Source organism: Suricata suricatta, chromosome 8 (genome assembly GCF_006229205.1).
Source record: "Suricata suricatta isolate VVHF042 chromosome 8, meerkat_22Aug2017_6uvM2_HiC, whole genome shotgun sequence".
NCBI classification, from domain to species: domain Eukaryota; kingdom Metazoa; phylum Chordata; class Mammalia; order Carnivora; family Herpestidae; genus Suricata; species Suricata suricatta.
In genome coordinates, this window is record NC_043707.1 from 65,052,150 (window position 1) to 65,073,411 (window position 21,262).

A 21,262-nucleotide genomic window follows, 5' to 3' on the forward strand; every position below is an offset into this window, starting at 1 on the left:
GGTTAATAATATCAGCCAAACTTCACATGTTTTGTGTGGACCATTATGAAGACATCTGGCCTCTTCAGTTGCCTCAGATCATTATGGTCCAGGACAGCTGTAGCAGGTGGAGGAGAGGAGTCACTCCATGGCTGGCCCGTGGCCACCGTGTGTCCAGGCTTGGTTAGACCCACCGTAGCTGGTAGTCATGCTATTAGACACCAGTGTGCTGGGAAGCGTCATTAGCCTGGCATTAGACATGCCGTGACTCGGTTTCAACATTTGGAGGCAGCATGTAATAACTATAAATGGCTGACTAATACCCGGTGCCCAAACTGTGATCGCACGCTAGAACCAAGATGGTGAGAGCTGGCCGGGACAGACAAAGGCCTCTCCGCGGGAGAAGTGGGTGTGTTGAGACCCCGGGTTTCAAATCGCTGTACATGCCTCTAATAGTTTCCAGACGTACGGTGTGTTTACTGAGCCCAGGAGACGCGTAATTAAGGGGAATAGCAGCCAGGCCTGCTGTTAAGTGAGAACATGAACGGCGGAGCCCGCAGCAGCGGAGCAGAGCATTTGGCCACAGTCTGCCGTGTCACCGCGGGGGCTCATCGCTCTGTGCGCAGGCGGCCCTGCTGTTGGCCGTGGGATCCGGCTTGTGTTAGACAAAAGCTGGCAGAACTATACCGTTCTCCGGCCGGGCAGAAACACCAAATCTGCAGATTCTGCAGACCACTCAAGGTGCTTTCCTCCCAGCATTTAGACCCCAGTGGTGTTTTAGAATCCTCCAAGTCACATCTGGAAACTGTATTTGGGGATGCTGCTGCTCAAAACGAAATGTGACAAGTGCATGCATCCTGTCCCAGTTCAGTGTATTTCTTTCCATGCACTACCTTCGTGTTGCACGGTCTGCTTTAACTCATGTTCTTGACAGGTCGCTAGGATACTTGAGGTCTCCGAAGAGATGAGGAAGAACATGGGCGTGAGCTCAGGGCTGGAACTCATTACCTTGCCGTATGGCCACCAGCTGCGCCTGGACATAATGGAAAGGTAAGCAGTGCTGTCCTTGCACTTCCGGCCCCGCCATAGCAGAGGGGCACCCCCGCCCTGGAGCTCCTCACTTCCAGCAGAACCCTGAGCCAGAGAATTCCTGGAGACACACAAAGAGACAGCGAAGAGGAAGTCAGGAAACAAGGAACACATTCCAGTCCTGGCCCCAGGAGGGAGTGGAGGACAGAACTGACGGTTGGCCCTTGCCCACAGAACTCTGGGGGTGGGGGGCGAGGGGGCTGGGGTGCTGCAGGCCGACTGACTAGACGTCTCGCCACCTCACTGAGCTGTGGCTCCTCTGTCTCTTCTGAGTTCAAGATTGCTTTAGGAACAAGTGGGAGTTTGTGGGAAAGGCTGGGAGGAACAGGGTCTGAACAATGGATGGCTTCTTTGAGGGGCGGCCAGGAGGTAGTGGCGCTCGGACCTCCCAGCCTTCCTGCCCTCTCTCACAGGCTCCCAAAATACCTGGGCCCAGGTTGTCCTTTAAAGCCCAAACATGTGAACACTGGATATTTCGAAATTAAAAAGAAATTAGTGAGGCATGTTTTAAAGAGAAGCACTTAGACCTTAAACACAAGTGTGGAACAGTTGTTCAAAGAGCATGCAAAGTCCTTTGATTACATTCAGCAGGATTAGGGAGGGAAATGAGGGAGGGAGGGAGGGAGAGAAGTGCTAGACTAGTTCCTCTATCACCACAGAAGTTGGACTTGTTGACACACAAGCAAAATCCACTGATTTGGGCAAGACTGTCTTGTTATATTAAGTGTTCCGTTTGTCCAGCCAGTTTCCTAGCTGTCACGGCACACACAGGGGTTGTTACGGACAGCTGAGACCCCGGCTTCCCGTGAGAAGAGGGCGGCCAGTGATGCTTTAGAGGCTGCAAGGCCCGACCGCCGCCAGCCCCGGCCCACGGCTTTCCGTGACATCTTTCTGTGGCAGCTGCAATGTTTTCATCTCATTACAGTTAGCCACTAACCACATGGGGCTCTCGAGAGCCTGAAATGTAGTGACTGGGAGACGCATATTGTATTTTACTACTTATTTTTTTTTAAGTGTAAGTAGCCCTGTGTGGCTAGTGGACAGCGCAGTCTGAGATGTCAGCCCCTGGAACGTGACCCTTGCATCTCAGGTAGCCCAGGGGGTCCGAACAGCTGCTCTCAAGGTTACCTGGCTGGAAAGTCGATTAAAGGACCCTCCTGCCACTGTTGACTTGGCTTCACAGCCATGGATAGGAGATACCCAGAATGCCTAAGCAAAGGCTTCTGGGAGGCAGGAGGTTAGGAAATGGTCCTTGGCTTTGTTCAGGCATCTTTGTTGTTTAATGCCTTTGGAGAACTGCAGGCCTCACTTCTGAATTTTCCTACTTCTCCTTACAGGCGTTCTTAGATCCTAGCCTCTCTCTCCAGGCATCTTCTCCCCTCCCCACACCCCAAGGGCCTGCTCTCAGGTCTACTGGCTTGCGCTCTGTTGTTCTGGGGCCAGTGCTCACCGTTTCAACAGAGACAGCTGATTCCCATGCGATGCATTTCAGCTGAAATCTCCCAGGGTTCCAGGCCTTACTTTATCATGTCGTTAGGTGTGCTGGACATTTGCTCGGGCTCAGCCTGAGGTCGGCAGGCCGGGGGGTTCTCCAGGCTGTTTTGCGAATTCCACTCCCGGCTCCATCTGTTTCCTCTTTCTCCTGGGCGCCGCTTGCTTGGGGCCTCTCTCCCTGGCTTCTTCCTGCCCGGGCTGACCTGGGGGATCTGCCTGCCAGAGTCTGGGGAGGGGTTTTCTTCATTACAGTGTGTTGACTAAATAAATAAAGGCCAAGGTTACAGCCATTTCAGAGTGTCAAATGACATCATCTTCTTGTGTTTTAGAATCAAATACAAACCACCCTTTATTTTTAATTTACCACCTCACCCATGCCAGGCCTGCTGAGTGGAGATGTCCTTGTCAGAAGATTTAGTGTCCCTTCTTGCCTCAGACCTGCCATGCTTCATTGTTTTTCCTCTAGCGTATATGCAGGAGGTTTCAGGCACGTGTTGGTTGAATGAATGGATATAATTACTCAACTAATATGATGCCAGGTTTTAAAGATGTAGAGAACCTATCTTTTATTAAGAGCCATTTAAAACATGGGAAAAAACAGTGAACGAAAGAATCACTTGAAGGCAACATGGGAAAGTAGCTTATTTACTATTATTTAAAAGGAACATCTGAGATCCTCAGCTCACCCTTAACACTTTACAAAGAAGAAAACTCCTGAGGGGGCGCCTGGGTGGCTCAGGTCATGATCTCATGGTACATGAGTTCAAGCCCCATCGGGCTCTGTGCTGACAGCTCTGGGCCTGGAGCCTGCTTCCAATTCTGTGTCTCTCTCTCTACCCCTCCCCAGCTTGCACCCTGTCTCTCAAAAATAAGTAAAAAATAAAACTTGAATAAATTCAACAAGTAATAAAAATATATAAAAATAAAAAAATAAAAATTGTGTTAGGATCCATCAAGACATTAGGAAGAAGAAAGAAAAAGGTAGAGAGGTCGAGACAGACAAAATGGACCAAGATACAGAGAAAGATGTGCACATAGAGACAATTGTATTAACAAGTACTATTTTAAAATATTTTTTTAATGTTTATTTATTTATTTTGAGAGACGGAGCAGGGAAGGGGCAGAGAGAGAATCCCAAGCAGGCCCGGCACGAACAGCAGAGAGTTTGATAAGGGGCTCAGAGGAGGGGAGCCCTGGCCACCTCCACTGCGCCCTGGACTGGGGAATGGAAGGAACAGGAAACGAGAGAATATGCTCGACCCAGCAGGACTGTAGGGGTCTTGGGACATAAGAAGGGATGAGGAGGTAAGAATGCAGAGTCTGTGACAGGTCAAGAGGCCAAAACGTGAATGGAGACGTGGACAAAGACTGAATAGCCAACCAGCAGGAATTTCCTTGTGAAGTCAGACCCTCATAGAACAGAAATCGCGTATCTGCCAACAGCCCTTCCTTTCCTCGTCCTGCTCTACCAGGGTCAAGCTCACAGACCCAGGACGGGAAGCACGGCGATGACAAGGGGACTAATATGAAGGGGGCGCGGAGCCGGCTCTGCCTGTGGCGGCAGCACAGATGGGGTCCTGCCCTCTCCCCCCACGTCAGCTGACTGCTCTGCGCCAGGAAGGCCTCCGTTAAGTTTCTTCCAGGCTGTGGTACATGTGCTGGAGGCGAAGCCCCGTCCACAGTTTTGGCTACTGAACTACAACATGCCTTTGAAACTCTGGGGCCACCTTGTTCTGAAAGTTCACAGCCAAGGATGTCACTCCACGGCCATGCTTCTCTCTGTGGCCACATGTGTTGGTCTTTCTCTCACCGCTCTAGGCCAAGGGTGGCACGATTCCTCCAGTGGCTAGCACTAGTACTTTCTCTAATGGTTATGAACTATGTGACGAGCTCTCCTGTCTCTGAGAGTGTGTGAGTGTGTGTGTGTGAGTGTGTGGGGGGCGGGGGGGGGCTTGCTTGCAGCATGACTATAGGCTGCTCCCTGACTGCCCACTCCTCAGTCTCTTCACTATAAAAATGTGAGCAAGACTTGTTATGAGAAACAGAGACAGTGGGGGGGGTGTAAAAATCATTAAAGTGCCACGGGGCACCTGGGTGGCTCAGCCAGTTAACCATCCAGCTCGCTCTCAGCTCAGGTCTCCATCTCTATTCATCTCCATTCACGTTTTGGCCTCTTGACCTGTCACAGACTCTACATTCTTACCTCCTCATCCCTTCTTATGTCCCAAGACCCCTACAGTCCTGCTGGGTTGAGCATATTCTCTCGTTTCCTGTTCCTTCCGTTCCCCAATCCAGGGCGTAGTGGAGGTGGCCAGGGCTCCCCTGAAATGGGACTCCCAGTGTGTGGAGGGACCAGAGGTCTTCCTGGACCTCTCATCGTGGAAGGTACGGGAGCCACGTGTACTTCTGAGCAGCTTCACCCCGGGCGGGTCCTCTTCATGCCCCCAGATCTAGGGCTGAACGTGGCCCTGTCCTGGGGCATCTGCTCTTTCTGACTCCAGAGTGCACCCTCTGAGGCCTAGCCCAGGCCCTGGTGCAGGCAGCCTGTGGGGGTGATCTCGCTGTTGAAATTGGCAACCAAATTGTCCGAGCTGCCAGTACATCACGGGGCGAAGGCAGCAAACAGTACAAAGCTAGTCCCTTTTTTGGCTGGTTTGCATTCCTTTCCTCCTCGTCTGGTCGCCCCTGGGCCTGAACACTGATCTCCTCCCTCCCAGGCACAACACAATGGCCATCGGCATCGCGGTGGACATTCTGGGCTGCACGGGCTCTTTGGAGGACCGAGCAGCCACCCTCAATAGGATCATCCAGGTGGCAGTGGAACTGAAGGACTCCATGGGGGACCTCTATTCTTTCTCGGCCATCATGAAAGCCCTGGAGATGCCACAGGTAGGGTTCCACGTGCCTTGTGCGCCCTGCATGCCTGCGCGCACTTAGTGTTCTGCAAAGTGGTCTGTAAGCCCATGCGAAGCACATCACAGATGATTTTAGTCCATCTTGAAAGGTAAACCGACTCTTACTGAAAGCAGCTTGGGTTAGGGAGTAACCCAAAGCAGTGTCCTAAGTGTTTTGGTTCTGCTTTAAAAAAAAAAGTGGAGGATTGTTGATAGCCTACACTTTCTCTCTGGCATGCGGTGAGAGGGGTCGTCCTCCGGAACCATCGGTGTTCCTTAAGAACAGTGAGGAGGATCGGTCTGGCTAACGTGTGTTGTAGAAGAAAGAGATTGCTCTCGTCTGGGTCACCAGGCATTTGGGGAGCTGATATCTGAGAATCCCCAGAGTGGCTTGTCTCAAAGTATGGTCCTCAGGTCACCTAAAAGTGACTTCTGTTAAAAAAATTCAGATTTCTAGCTCATCTGCCATATAACCCCCTAGTTAAAGTTTCTTCTTTTTTTTTTTTTAATGTTTTTATTTATTATTGAAACAGAAACAGAGCACGAGTGGGGGAGGGACAGAGAGAGAGAAGGAGACACAGAATCTGAAGCAGGCTCCAGGCTCCGAGCTGTCAGCACGGAGCCCAATGTGGGGCTCGAACCCACGAACTGGGAGATCATGACCTGAGCCAAAGTTAGCCGCTTAACCAATTGAGCCACCCAGGTGCCCCAATCCCCTAATTAAAGTTTCTGGAGGTGGGCATTTGCAGGTTATCTGCTTTGAGGGGCTGTTTTTAGGATGTATTAAACCTGAAAGCCTCTATTTAAAATCAAACAGACCTGATAGAGGAAAGTCATTCTGTTATCTTCCTTGCTTGCGCCTGCTTCCCCGTCTCTGTTCCTCCAAGCAAGCCGAGGAGTCTATAATCTCGCCCTCCGGCTCCCCTAGTCCTGTACAAGCCCAGTCTGAGACCAGTGAGACGAAAACCACAGGTCAGGTGTTTAGCTTGGCTGTTTCATAACCAAGATTGAAAACCCACCTCCGCCTCTAGGGAAGACAGCTACAGTCACGTGTCGTGCAAGTCAGGGCACATTTGAGCAAGGTCTGTCCAGCCATGCAGTAAAGCAAGGTCACCCTAAACACAAGCTGGACAACTTAGTACCTTCACAAGGAAATTTTGGGGGGAATCAGCTCCCATTATGATATTCTAACGGTTTGAAAGCTCTGTAGATACACTGGCATTTTATAGGCTCCATATTTGGGAATAAGCAAATCTAGATGTACTTTCATGATATACTGACTCCACTAACAGGGGTTATAATTTTTCATTCATATATTTTTAATTTGTATCATATTTATTTCTTCTTAGCCAAAATTGCCTGTAATGTGGGAAGGCTGAGACAACAGGCTAAGTGAGCTGAGCGTCGCCGTCCAGCCCAGAGCTTTCTCTGAGAGCAGTAGAGAGGCACCTAACATGCCTTTGCAGGTGGTTCCCTAGCCTCCAGCACCAGCAGACTCTTCCCACTAGCATCGGCGCTCTAGGGTATTCTGGACGCTGCAGCGAGCTAGCGCTCTGCTGGGGGGAAACGTGGCAGACCCAGGGCAAGCCGAGGAGAATCACATCCGCCCTGTGTGTCATCTTCTGAACCCTGTAGTACAGGCTCAGTGCGCCTTCTCTTCGCAGCTTCTAGTATCAAGAAAGCGTCTAGCAGATGGGCTCAGACAAGAGACCAGGGCGGCTTTCAGAAAGGCAGATGCCTCACAGTGGGGGAGAGAAGGGGCGCTGAGAAGCCTGAGAACTGGTGGCCAGAGGAAGACAAGTTGCATCTTTTCTGTCCCAGCAGACCTGCAGATACCAGTCGCTCCTCACCATCCTCTGGGAAAATTCAGCTCTCAGAGGCCAAGGGGAATGAATCTCTTACCAGCTATAAAACCTGGAGCAAGTTAACTATTCTCTTCTGGTTTATCTGCAAAATGAGGCCAAAATACTGCCTCGCAGGGCATCGTGAGGATTAATTGAAATTCCTCAAATACCCGACACAGAGTTGGCACTTGCCCCCCAAATATTAGTGCCATTTTTCTTTCTTATTTAATGTAAAAAACCTCAGGCACTAGGCTTGCTGGTTTTACGGTATGAGTGAGGGAGGTTCGTCTTAGCACAGAGTCGGTGGCATGTGTTGGTCTTGACTGTTCCGAAAGACATGATCAGGGAGTGAGTAGTGGCATCAGATGGTTTGGGCAGTGTTCTCTGTGTCTTGGACATTATTACTTACAAGTAAATTAAAATGCCGTGCGTCCTGTTCCTCCACGCTCTCATCAGTACAACCTCTGTGGACAGGTGACATTCCCATCAACACTTAAAATGCATGTATTCTTTGACCCAGTAATTCCACTTCTGGAAATTTATCCTCCAGATATTTTAAACATAGACACATTTGCCGAATCTTCACAAGGTACTTTAATAATGGAAAAATATTTCTGAAACTCTGTGGGAGACTAGTTAAACTTTAGTTATCCATAAAGTGGAACATATACAGCAATTTAATAGAATAAGGCTGGCTGTGCTGTTTTATACTACCTCTGTGGGGAAAAGTGTGTAACACAGGAGCTGCATTTTATTTTCAAGGTTGTGTATATATGTGTGTGTAAAGATCCATCACATAGAAGAAACAGATGAGCTGCCTCTGGGATGGGCCATTAGAGCAAAACAGAACCGCGTGGGGTGGGGGTTAGCCTTTATACACTGCTCTCAGCTGCTTTGACTTGATTTTAAAAAGAGCCTTTTCCAACACGATCACACCTTTCTTTCTTCCAGATCACAAGGTTAGAGAAAACGTGGACTGCCCTCCGGCACCAGTACACCCAGACGGCCATCCTCTATGAGAAGCAGCTGAAGCCTTTCAGCAAAATGCTGCATGAAGGCCGAGGTGAGCGCAGGCTGGGCACGAGCGGGCGTGTCTGTGAGACGTAGGTCTCCGGTCGTCAAAGCAGGACGTAGCAGGAAACCTGAGTTATCTGTAGGATTGTTGATGGATCATCAAGGCTTTTATCAGATGACAGCGTCACTTCTACAGGAACTGCAGTTGCCAAATCAGGACGTGGGCTCCCAGTCCCCCCATCCTGTGCTTACCTTAATTGAGGTGTAGTGTATGTAGCGTTATATTACTTGTAGGTGTACAGTGTCGTGAGTCGGTATTTGTGTATATTACCAAATGATCACAATCCAATCAATACCCACATCATATAGAGTTAAAAATTTTCCTTTCTTGTGATGAGAACTCTCAAGACCCACTCTCTTGGCTACTTTCAAATGTGCAGTGCAGTGTTACTAACTCTAGTCACGGTGCTCTACATTACCTTCCAATGACGCTTTTATTTTGCACCTGGGAATTTATATCTTTTGACCCTCTCCACCCATTTTTCCTCACCCCTGACTCCCAGGCTCAAGCAACCATCAATCTGTTCTCTATATCTATGAGCTCAGGAGATTTTGGGGGGTTTTGGTTTCATTTTAGATTCCACATATAAGCAAGATCATAGTATTGATATATATCTTATATAAGTATACATGATGCATATCTTACATATATAAGATGGAGTATTAGTCTTTTTTTCTGTGACATATTTCACTTAGCAAAATGCCCTCAAGGTCCATTCGTGTTGTCTCAAATGGCAGGATTTCATTCTTCATTCTTTTTTTTTTTTTTAAGTTTATTTTGAAAAAGAGAGAAAGAACGAGTGCGGGGGAGGGGCAAAAAGGGAGGGAGAGAGAATCCCAAGCAGGCTCTGCACTGTCAGCACAGAGTCCAGCCTGGGGCTCGAGCTGATAAACTGTGAGATCATGACCTGAACCAAAACCAAGAGTTGGACGCTCACCCAACTGAGCTTCCCAGGCACCCTCATTTCTTATTTTTAGGGTTGAATAATACTCCATTGTGTGTGTGCGTGTGTGTATTTATCAATATGTATATAGCATACCCACATTTCCATTCATCCGTCAGTAGACACGTCACAGTTGTTTCCATATCTTAACTATTGAAATAATACACTGAACATGGGGTGCAGATTTTTTTTTCAATTTAGTGTTTTTGTTTTTGTTTAAATACCCAGAAGTGGAACTGCTGGATAATATAGTAGTTCCATTTTTAATTTTTTGAGGAATCTCCATACTGTTTTCTATAGTGGCTATACTAATTTACATGCCTGCCAACAGTGCACAAGGTTCTCTTCTCTCCACATCCTTTCCAACATTGTTATTTCTTGTGCTTTTGATACAGCAATTCCTAACAGGTGCAAGGTATCATCTCATTGTGGTTTTGATTCCCATTTCCCTGATGATAAGTGATGCTGAGCACCTTTCCATGTACCTGTTGACTATCTGTATCTCCTCTGAAAAAACGTCTGTTCAGATCCTCTGCCTTCTTCATTTTTTTTTCTGTTGTGCTATTGACTTGTATAAGTTCTTTATATATCTTATCAAATCTGATTTCCAAGTATTTTCTCCCATCCAGTGGTTTTTGTTGATTTTTTGTTGTGGAGAAGCTTTTTAGTTTGATCGAGTCCCACTTGTTTATTTTTGCTTTTGCTGTCAGAAAAAAAAAATCATTGCCAGAACTAATGTCAGAAAGCTTCTGCCTAGATTTTCTTCCGGGAGTTCTATGGTTTCAGGTCTTACATTCAAGTCATTAATCCATTTTGAGTTGGTTAAGATAGTGTCTGATTTTATTTATTTTACATGTGGCCCTTCAGTTTTCTCAACACCATTTATTGAAGAGATTGTCCTTTCTCCATCATACATTCTTGGCTCCTTTGTCATAAATTAATTGGCCATGAATGCAGGGGTTTATTTCTGGGCTCTCTATTGTGTTCCATTGTTGTGGGTCTCTGTTTTTCATGCTAATATCATACTGTTTTGATAACTATAGCTTTGTAATATAGTTTAAAAGCAGGGAGCATGATGCCTCCATCTTTGTTCTTCTTTCTTAAAACTTCTTTGACTATTTGGGGTCTTCTGTGCTTCCCTCATATTTAGGGTTGTTTTGTTTCTGTGAAAAATGCCATTGGCAGGGCACCTGGGTGGCTCAGACAGTTAAGCATCCGACTTTAGTTCAGGTCATGATCTCGCGGTCCAGGAGTTCAACCTCTGCATCAGGCTTTGTGCTGACAGCTCAGAGCCTGGAGCCTGCTTCAGATTCATTCTCATTCTCTCATTCTCTCTCTCTCTCTCTGTCCCTCCCCTGCTCATGCACTGTCTCTCTCAAAAATAAACATAAAAAATTAAAAAAGAAAAATGCCATTGGAATTTTATAAGGATTGCACTGAATCTGTAGATTGCTATAGATAGTATGGACACCATGAACACAGAATATCTTTTTGTGTGTGTGTGTGTTTTCTCTAATTTCTTTCATCAGTGTCATATAGTTTTCAGTATACAGGTCTTTCAGCTCCTTAGTTAAATTTATTCCCAGATATTTCATTCTGTAACTGTAAGTGGGATTGTTTTCTTCTTTGATAGTTCATTGTTTGTATATGGACATGGAACAGACCTTTATATATTTGTATCTTGCAACTTTACTGAATTCCTGTATTCTAACAGTTTTTGATGGAGTTTTTAATGGTTGCCATATGTAATATGTCATCTGAAAATAGATTTACTTCTTTCCAGTTGGAATGCCTTTTATTTTTTTTCTTGCCCAGTTAGTCTATCTGGGACATCCAATACTAGGTTGAATAAGAGTGATGAGAGTAGGTATTCTTGTCTTGCTCCTGATCTTAAAAAAAAAAAAAAGCTCCCAGCTTTTCACCATTGAATATGATATAGCTATGGGTTTGTATATATGATCATTATTATGTAGAGGTATGTTTCTTTTATACCTACTTTGCTGTGAGTTTTTAAATAAGAAATGATGTTTAATTTTATCACACGCTTTTTCTGCATCTATCGGGTTGAGCATCTTAATTTTTATCCATTTTGTTAATGTTTATCATTTGATATATAGATGTTGGTCCATCCTTGCATTCCTGGAATAAATCCTACTCAATTTATTAGGATAGTATATGATCCTTTTTAATGTATTGTTGAATTCACCTTGACAGAATTTTATTGAGGATTTTTGCATCCTTGTTCATCAGGGATATTGGCCTGCAGTTTCCTTTTCTTGCAGAGTCCCTATCTGGTTTTGGTATCAAGGTAATGCTAATGCAAACCTCATAAAATGAGTTTGGAAGTATTCCCTCCTCTTCTGTTTTTCAGAAGAGTCTGAGAAAGATTGGCATTAATTTATATTTGGTAGAATTACCAGGGATGCCTCTGGTCCTGGATTTTTGTTTGTCGGGATTATTAATTCAGTCTCTTTACTGGTAATCAATCTGTTTAGATATTTTATTTCTTCATGATTCAATCTTAGTAGGCTATATATTGTTAGGGACATATTTCTTCTAACTTGTCCAATTTGTTGGTGTATAATTGTTCATAGTAGTCTCTTATGATCCTTTATCTGTAGTTTCAGTTGAAACTTCTCTTTCATTTCTGATTTTATTTGTGTCATTTCCTTGGTGAGTCTTGCTAAATGTTTGTCAATTTTCTTTTCAAAGAACCAGCTTTTAGGTTCATTGATATTTTCTATTGTCATTGTAGGCTCTATTTCATTTATTTTTGTTCTGGTCTTTGTTTCCTTCCTTCCATTTCCTTTGAGCTTTGTTGTTTTTCTAGTTTCTTAAGGTGTAAAGCATGGTTTTTTGAGATTTTTCTTGTTTCTTGAGATAGGCATAGATGAGTGGGAATTCTCCTCTTAGAACTATTTTTGTTGCATCCCATAGACTTTGGTGTGTTCTTTCTCCATTTTCTTTAGTCTCAAGGTATTCTTTTAGTTCTCTTTTGAACGAAAGGATATTTAGTAGTATGTTGTTCAACCTCCACATATTTGTAAATTTAGTATTTCTTCATGTAATTAATTTCTCCTTTCATACCACTGTGGTCAGAAAAGGTACTTGATATGATTATGTCTTCTTAAGACTTGTTTTGTGACTTACCATATGATCTACCCTGGAGAATGTTCCATGTGCACTTAAGAATATGTGTGCTGTTGCTTTTGGATAGAATACTCTATGTATCTGTTAAGTCCATCAGATCTAATGTGTTGTTATGGCTGTTATTTCTTTACTGATTTTCTGTATGGATAATCTATCCAATAATTGCAGTATTAAAGTCTCCTACTATTATTGTGGTGGTGTCTGTTTCTTCCTTTAGGTCTGTTAATATTTGCGTTATATGTTTAGGTGTTTTATGTTGAGTACATAAATATTTACAAATGTTCTCTCTCTTATCGGATTGACCTCTTTACCATTATGTAATGCTCTTTTTTGTTTTTATTACAGTCTTTGTTTTAATGTCTATTTTGTATAAGTATAGCTCCTCAAACTTTCTTTTAGTTTCCACTTGTATGATTATCTTTTTCAGTCTCTTCAGCTTTTAGTCTGTGTGTGTACTTATTATCTGAAGTGAGTCTTTTGTAGGAAGCATAAAGATGGGTCTTTTTTTTTTTTAATCCATTCAGTCCTTGTATGTTTTGATTGGAAAATTTAGTCCATTTAATTATTGATTGGTATGTAATTTTTGCCATTTTGTTCATTGTTTTATTATTCCTCTCTGCTCCTTTATTGTTCACTTCCTTCTTGGCTTGATTATTTTCTTCAGTGATATCATGGATTCCTTTCTCCTTTTGTGTTGTAGGTTTGTGCTTTCTGGTTACCTTGAGGCTTACATATAACAATTTGTAACAGTCTGCTATTGAAGTTGATGCCAACTTAAGTTTGAATGCTTTCTAAATCTCTACATTTTTACCCCCCACACACATTTTGTTTTTAATGTCACATTTTACATCTTCTTACCACTTCTGCCTTTTAACCTTCATATTAGCTTTATAAGTGATTAATCCATCTTTACTACTTTTATCAATGAGATTTGTACTTTTATATGTTTTGTTAATAATTAACTCCCTTTCTTTTCAGGTTACAGAAATCCCTTTTACCATTTTTTGTACAGCCAGTTTACTAGTGATAAACCCTTTTATTTATCTCCCTTTCAAATCTGAATGACAGCTTTGCCAGATCAAATGTTTTACTTGTTTGGACATTTTTTTCTTTTAGCACTTTGAATATATTGTGCCAGGCCTTCTGACCTCTAAAGTTTCTGCTGAAAAAATCTTCTGATAGAGTCATATGGAGATTCCCTTGTATATTACGCATTGTCTTTCTCTTACTGCTTTTTAGATTTTTTTCCTTTTCATTAACTTTTGACAATTTAATTATAATGTGTCTTGACTGGGTCTTATTTGTAATTCTCTGGGCTTTCCTGGATGTCTAGTTTCTTCTCTAAGTTAGGTAAGCTTTCTGCCCCTTGCTGTTTTCTTCAAGGACTCCTGTGATGCAAATGTTAGTTTAAGGGAGTTATAGAATGTCATGAAGCAGACTACGTGTTTTTCATTCTTTTTTTGTTTGTTTGTTTGCTGCTCTGATTGATTGTATGAGTTCCATTATCTTGTCTTTGAGTTCACTAATCCTTTCTTCTGCTTCATCTATTCTGTCTCCTGTAATTTTGCTTGTTTTCTTCAGCTCTGTGACTTCTTTTGGTACTCTTATATTTTCTATCTCTTGACATTCTCACTGTGTTTATTCTTTTCCCAAATTCAGTGAGCAGCTTTATGACCAATATTTTGAACTCTTTATCAAGTAAATTACCTATCTCCATTTCATTAAGGTTTTTTCTGAGGTTTTCTTTTGTTCTTTCATTTGGAACATATTCCTTTTTCTTCATTTCGCTTGATGCTTGGTGTTGATTTCTGTGCATTAGATAGAAGAGCCACCTCTCCCAGGCTTGAAGAAGTGGCCTCATGTAGGAGATGAGCCTTATCATTCAGCTCTCATCTAGTTGTTGGTTGTCTCTCTAACCTTTGTGATTGTCCAACAGTCTTTTTTTATATGTGATGGCTTCCAGTGGTTGAGGATATGCCAAGACCTTCCTGTCATTGTCCCAAAGGGGAGGGTCTCAGTGCCTAGATTCCGGTCAGTTGGAAGCTAGACCCCACAGGCATCAGTTTTTTTTTTTTTAATTATGCAAATATATATAGTCCTGTGGGAATGCAAGTGTAAGCCCCACTGGCCACCAGAGCCAGGTAAGCTGGAGGTGACTCCTGGGCAGTTGCAAAAAAGGGCTTCAGAGAAGCGTATTAGCTAGCTCCCTTCTGAGAGGCATCAGGAAGCTATAGCAAGGCAGGAGGAGAGTGCAGAGATGGTGTTCCCCGGCCTACATTACCTGGGAGTATCTCCGTAGTCCCCTAGTTGTGTTTTAAACATGGAGTCCCCCCTCCCCCGCCCCAGGCCAAGGCTCCAGGCCAAGCAAATAGGTCTCTTTGACAGAAAGACTGGGGGTGTGTCTCGGTCTGCTGTCTGTGCCTTAGGGGTCCTGTCTAGAACTGTAAGTTCTGTGAGACACAGGATCACAAGTTCCTCTGGCCTTGAGAGCCAGGTGACCAGCAGTGTATCATGAGGAGCATCTGCAAAAATGGAGACACCAGATGTATGTAAAAGGTCCCCTCTGGAGATACTGGCACCCTGGGATTTGGCAGAGGGAGAGCATATAGATGGTGCCCACAGGAAGAGGGAAAGAAAACATGATGGCACCTGCTGGCTAGAACAACACAGAGGAAGAATGTGAAAATGCTGCGTGCCAGCCTGGCTGTGTGCTAAATTAATGCCTGCTCCTCTGACCAGTGCTTCACGGTTTGCAAATGAGCCCCTTTGAATTGGCTGACTCCATGTGAGCCCCGGGACAGGTGAGTCTGAGCACACAAGCCCTTTAAGAGCTCTTTCTCAGACTGTCTCAGACTTGTGGGTCTTGTAGATGTGCACAGGGTTGATTGTCAAAGCCAGATGTTTTGATGGCTTGTCTCTTTGGTGCAGGTCTTAAAACTTGGGGTGTCCAATGTGGGCCTCAAACCCTTCGCAGGGAGAAGGCTGCAGGTTTTGAGTTCTCTCCCACTTGTGTGTTGTTATGCCAGGGTTGGGGTTTATGACAAGATTGGGTCCCGGCCTCTCCCACCTCTTCATTGTGAGCCGCCTTCTATTCACCTGATATACAGGAGCTGCTCAGTCTTTAGTTTTTCTCCAGAGAAATTTCCATATTTAGCTGCAGCTTTGGTGTGTCCACTGAGGGAGGTGAGCACAGGCTCCTCCTACGTCACCATCTTTAATTTGAACTCCCTTTGTTTAACTTGGAAAAAAAAATACAACATGGAAAATGTTACCCCATTTTTCAGAATCTACATGTGTTCCTCCCAACAAAGTATCAGTCCCGCTACTGATGCCTCTTGTGACCTTAATGGAGCGCCAGGAGGTCACTTTCGAAGGAACTGACATGTGGGAAAAAAATGACGAAAGCTGCGAGATTATGCTGAACCACTTGGCAACGGCCCGTCTCATGGCAGAGGCTGCAGACAGCTACCGCATGAATGCCGAGAGGATCCTGGAAGGTAAGGCTGTGTTCTATAAGCCGCGCTGTCTTCTGCAGAGTGATTAGAATGAAGGAACTTTGAAAAAGCTTGGATGCTCTCAAGAAAAGACAAAGTAGGAAAGATTAAGGCATGGAATTCCATTTCTTATGATGGATCTTTCTCTTAATCTCTAAGTGACCTAAGGATCCTGTTTGTCCTTTTTAATGTGTTCTGTGTGTCAGTGGCATAGAATAAGCTGAGAGAAAGGGTCAAGAAGGAATTGGTCGGCTTACCTACCATTAGAACTCCTGATCGGAGGTGTTTGAAGATGAAGCTAACCGTGGGAGTTAGAATTCTGTGGGACTTCATTTTTCTGCATTCCTGTTTCTTCCCAGTCACACTGGGAGGTGAGCTCCCCAGCTTTCTCACATTAGAGGGTCCAGCAGCACAGGCAAAGGTACGGCAGAGACATATGGAGAAAATTATAAACCACCCGTACTTAGGTTTGGACTCATGTAAAGTGTGTCTTACATAATGACCACCTCAACTGGAGGAGCGGGAAGGCCTTCCGTGTAGGACTGCAGCTGCGAAGGAGCCTGTTAAGGGTTTCAAACATGGAAAAGTGTCATGACAGGTCAGATTTATTTTAAACTTTGCGTGGGGGGGGGGCGGGCGCTGGAGGGCTGAAGGCTTGTAGGCAAAAAGACCATTTAGGGAGGGAGTACAAGAAAGAGGGCTTTATTCAAGGTGAGGATCAGGAATGACTTTTTCTCTTCTTCACAGGCCCAAAGTTTTATCCACAAAGTTAAGAAAAAATTATATAGGGCAAGAGAGACCTATTTATTATATCATAAAGCAAAGCTGTTGCTTCAGACCCAGAATTTGGGACTAAACTTCTATTGTATCTGATGTAGGTTTAAGAACTACATACCTGTTTCAAGTTTTTCCTCAAAAAGTTCTCCAGAGGGGCACCTGGGTGGCTCAGTTAGGCATCCGACGTAGGCTCAGGTCATGATCTCACAGTTCGGTTGGAGCCCCGCCTCAAACTCTGTACAGACAGTTCAGGGCCTGGAGCCTGCTTCGGATTCTGTCTCCCTTTCTGCCCCTCCCCCTCTTGTGCTCACTCGCTCGCTCTCAAAAAAAAAAAAAATTCTTCAAAGTTGGCAGCGTATGATTCAAAAAATAAAAGCACATAATTCAGTTCACCAGATATTAGAGTGTCTGCTTATACAAGGCTAATTACTATGTTACAGTGGATGTTGCCTAAACCAATATATTAGAATGGTTTTTGAGAAAAGCACTTTAGCTGCTCTATAGCAAATCACTTTAAAGGTATCTAATGGTATTTCTCAGTTAATCCTGTTACAAGTTTATATAGCAAGTTCCCATTGCTGGAAGTAACTATGAACCCAGTAAAGGCAGAGATTTGCTCACCAACACTCAGCCCAAGGCCGGGACTGAAAGCATGTTCATCTGGCCTCTGAGATGTTATCTGTCAAAGATATTCTGGCTTCACTTGGAAGGATAGACAAAGGCTTCTGTTCTTAGCCACAAAGATCCTATACATCTAGATGGTAGAGAGCTCTATTTAAGGACAAAGATTAATCCGGCAGTACTCAAGGATGAGAACCACAAGCCTGTATGACTCTGGCTGTTGGTCTCTACCTCTCTAGCAGAGTTGACTGAATATTCTTGGCTTTAAGTTGAGCAGATCTTCTCTTATGAAACAGGAGAGAGTCAAGAAACAGAGCCACACATATGGCTGTCAATATATTTTTGAGAAAGGTGCCAACAAAATTCATTGACTGGAACTATTGGATATGATATGCAAAAAAAAAAAAAAACATCATCTTTATTGTATACCGTATACATGATTTAATCCAAAATGGATCATAGACCCAAATGTAAACTAAAGGATAAAGCTCCTATAAGATAATATAATGGAAATTCATTGTGGCCTTGGATTAGGAAAGCTATTTTAGGACACAAAACACCTGATCCACCTCAAAAAATGCTGATAAATAAAAATTTTAAATTTGCTCCTCAAAAGATACCATTAAGAAAGTGAAAAGGCAAGCCAGACTATAAGAAGATATTCACTAAACATTTATCCAACCAGGGATGTATATCTAGACTATCTAAAGTACTCTTAGAACTCATTGAGAAGATAAACACGATTTGAATGGACACTACACCAGAGCAGATCTTCACATGACAAATAACTACACAGAAAGATGTTCAAAGCATGAGTCACTAGGGAAATGTAAATTTCCCTAGAATGGTTATGATTTAAAAAGAATGATAGTAGTAAGGTTTGGCAGCCTGTGGAGAAACCAGAGCTGGTGAGAATATAAAATGGTACAACCGTTTTGGAAAAGAGTTTGACAGTTTCTCTAAAATAGATTTACCACATGCCCCAGTAATTCCTCTCCTAGAGAAATGAAAACACATGTCCACACAAAGATGTATATACAAATGTTTACAACAGTAATCAGCCAGAAACTGGAAACCGAATCCATCAGTTGGTAAATGTATAAACAAAATGAGAAATGTCTGTATAACTGAATACTACTTAGCAGTGAAAAGGAATGAATTGATAACATGGAACACTCTCAAAAAGCATGGTGCAAAATAAACCAGACCTCAAGGCCATGGGTAGGATTCCATTTCTGTCAAGTTTCTAGAAGGTGACACCATAGCAACAGAAAGCAGAGAGGCACTAGGTAACCCCCTAGTGACGGAAATGTTCTAAAACTGGCGGTAATGATTGTACAACTCGTACAAGGCCTTATACATCAAACTGTAGATCAATAAAGCTGTAAAAACAGAACAAAACAAGTACTTAGACCACGCCTTCCCACAGCGGCTTGTGCGCATCAACTTTATTCTGTCCTGTTTAGGGAGTCTACTTGGGATCCCTTCTCTGAAAGTGCCTGGGTCCCTGACAGTGCAGCTGTCTGTGCCCTTTACTTATCGAAAGCAGAGCCTGAATTTTTCCTTGGGGCTATTCTTAAAGTTCTGATACAAGGTGAAGTCCATTTTGATCCTACCTTATGCAAGTAGTCTTGCAGTCTATTTTTGATATTGAAAACTGAATATTCTTTCTCTTTTTATATTAGGTTTTCAACCAGATGAAGAAATGAGTGAACTCTTCAAGACTGAATTTCAAATGCGATTGCTGTGGGGCAGCAAAGGTGCACAAGTTAATCAGACAGAGAGATATGAGAAATTCAACCAGATTCTAACTGCCCTCTCACGTAAATTGGAACCTCCTCCAGCAAAGCAGGCAGAGCTTTGAGAACTCTCCAGAATTCCTTAGGATATTATTTCAAGCTTATCCAGTTTCTTCTTTGGAAAGGCTTATTGTTTGATTAATAATGTACAAATCTGACAGCATACAAGCTTTTAGTATCCACAGGATATTAAACATGTAAATTGCTCAGAGCACACTTATTTATGAATTGTTTAAAATTACTACTGATTTTTAAATGAAGATAATTTATTATGAAGGTAACCATTGCTAATGTTGATCAGCAAATTTAAGAGAAGACCTGGCTATGTTGGCTGGTTGCTTTCTATTACTGAGACGTTTGACCATTTAAAATTCCTTGTCAGATAAGTGTAAATAAACCGAGTTTAAAGGCATGAAACATTTCAGAAGGTATCAGTTGTATGATATTCTTTAAATATGAGAAATGTAAATAGTCCTATGAAAATATATGTTTTTGTGAAACAATTGTTATCTAGTCTCTTTAATATTAAACAACTCATCAGAGTAAACTAATCATACCTCCCACCTTCCTGGGGCACCCTCTTCCCTCAATACTATATCCTAATAAACCAAAATTAATGAGCATGGGATGGAAAGTTTAAGGTTTGGCCTGGGAGACAGTGAAGAGTTACACAGGACCGACCTGTGGTGCTCGCTAGCAGGTGACTTTGGTCAGGTGAACCTCCTCGTACCCTGTGTGCAGCACAGCACCTGGTACAAAGTGGGTGCCCAGATGTTAGTATGTTGAGCTTCCAGTCCCAGATGGCAACATAGGAAGACCCTGAACTCCCCTCTTCCACAGATCTACCAAATCTACACCTATGTATAGAGCAATTCCTCCTACAGGGCTGGCTGAACAGCTTCTGCACAAGAGATAGAAACCACTTGGGGAACAGCAAGAGGGATGGTGACAGTCACAAAGGGACCTCCTGCCCCGAAGCTGAGAATGGCAGTGGGGAGGGATGGTGCTGAAAAACTATGAGCAGATTTGTTTGCCCTGGGGCACAGAAAAAAAACGTGCCATGGTTTAAAAGGGCGGCTAGAACATAAAGGAACCAGCCCTAGCACTCTGCCAAATAGTGGGGGAGGTGCTGGAACTCTGTGAGTCAGAGACTTGTGAGTACCACAGGGTTTGTTTCCCTTTCACCTTGACAGTGCTGATAGGAGCACAGTCCTGGCACCATAGCTGGCCTGCCACCTTGGTGAGCCCCAGGCCCCTAGCCTACACCAGCCCCAAATGCCCTGGGGTAAAACAAAACAAACCAAAACAAAAGCCACAGTTTAAAAGAGCAACTAGAGGAGCACCTAGGTGACTCAGTTAGCATCCAACTTTGGCTCAGGTCAAAATCAATGCAGTTTGGGATGCCTGAGTCAGTTAAGTGTCCAACTTCGGCTCAGGTCATGATCTCCCAGTTCGTGGGTTCGAGCCCCACGTCGGGCTCTGTGCTGACAGCTCAGAGCCTGGAGCCTCCTTCAGATTCTGTGTCTCCCTTTCTCTCTGCCCCTCCCTCACTCATACCGTTTCTGTCTCAATAATAAACATTAAAAAAAAGATTTAAAAACAACGCATTCATTGAGCCCGGACCTGATTCAGACTCTGCTGACAGCTCCAGAAGGAAAGAAAGTGGGAAGGAAGCAATTCATCCAGAAGCAAGGGTGGAGATTTAAGGATTGTTGAACAGAAAAACTGGTAAGCTTTTAGGTATATCAAAACAACAGTGTCTACCATGTGAGGTTAAAACAATTAAAACAGTAATATAACCCAGGAATGGGGGGGGAGGGGGGACCCGTTACTAGAGTTCTGATCAAGTGTTATTCTAATCTAATTGGTAGAAGGATTAAAGATACTGATTAGCTTTAGGTATGTAAAATGTCAAAGGTAAATGCTATTAAGAAAAATTAGGGTCAAAGTTTCAAACTAGTAGAAAAATGGAGAAAACAAAAAAAAATATATGTAAAGAAATGATAGTAAAGTGAGATGAATAGCAGGCACAAAAATGGCAGAATTAACCAAATTGATCAATAATCATTACAAATGTAAACACACTGAATGAACCTGCCAATT

General features: G+C 43.5%; 1 protein-coding gene across 4 annotated transcripts in view; it reads left to right on the plus strand.

The window, feature by feature from the left end:
- The window catches only part of BCAR3 (BCAR3 adaptor protein, NSP family member), a 136,698-nt gene extending 117,036 nt beyond the window's left edge, over positions 1 to 19,662 (plus strand). For all 4 annotated transcript variants that reach the window (XM_029947613.1, XM_029947612.1, XM_029947615.1 and 1 more), the window contains 5 exons: positions 914 to 1,029; positions 5,280 to 5,451; positions 8,252 to 8,363; positions 15,753 to 15,965; positions 19,046 to 19,662. In XM_029947613.1, coding sequence (XP_029803473.1) covers positions 914 to 1,029; positions 5,280 to 5,451; positions 8,252 to 8,363; positions 15,753 to 15,965; positions 19,046 to 19,224 — 792 coding nt within the window. In that variant the 3' untranslated portion in view covers positions 19,225 to 19,662. The remainder of the gene's footprint in view (positions 1 to 913; positions 1,030 to 5,279; positions 5,452 to 8,251; positions 8,364 to 15,752; positions 15,966 to 19,045) is intronic.
- Positions 19,663 to 21,262: the final 1,600 nt, after the last annotated feature.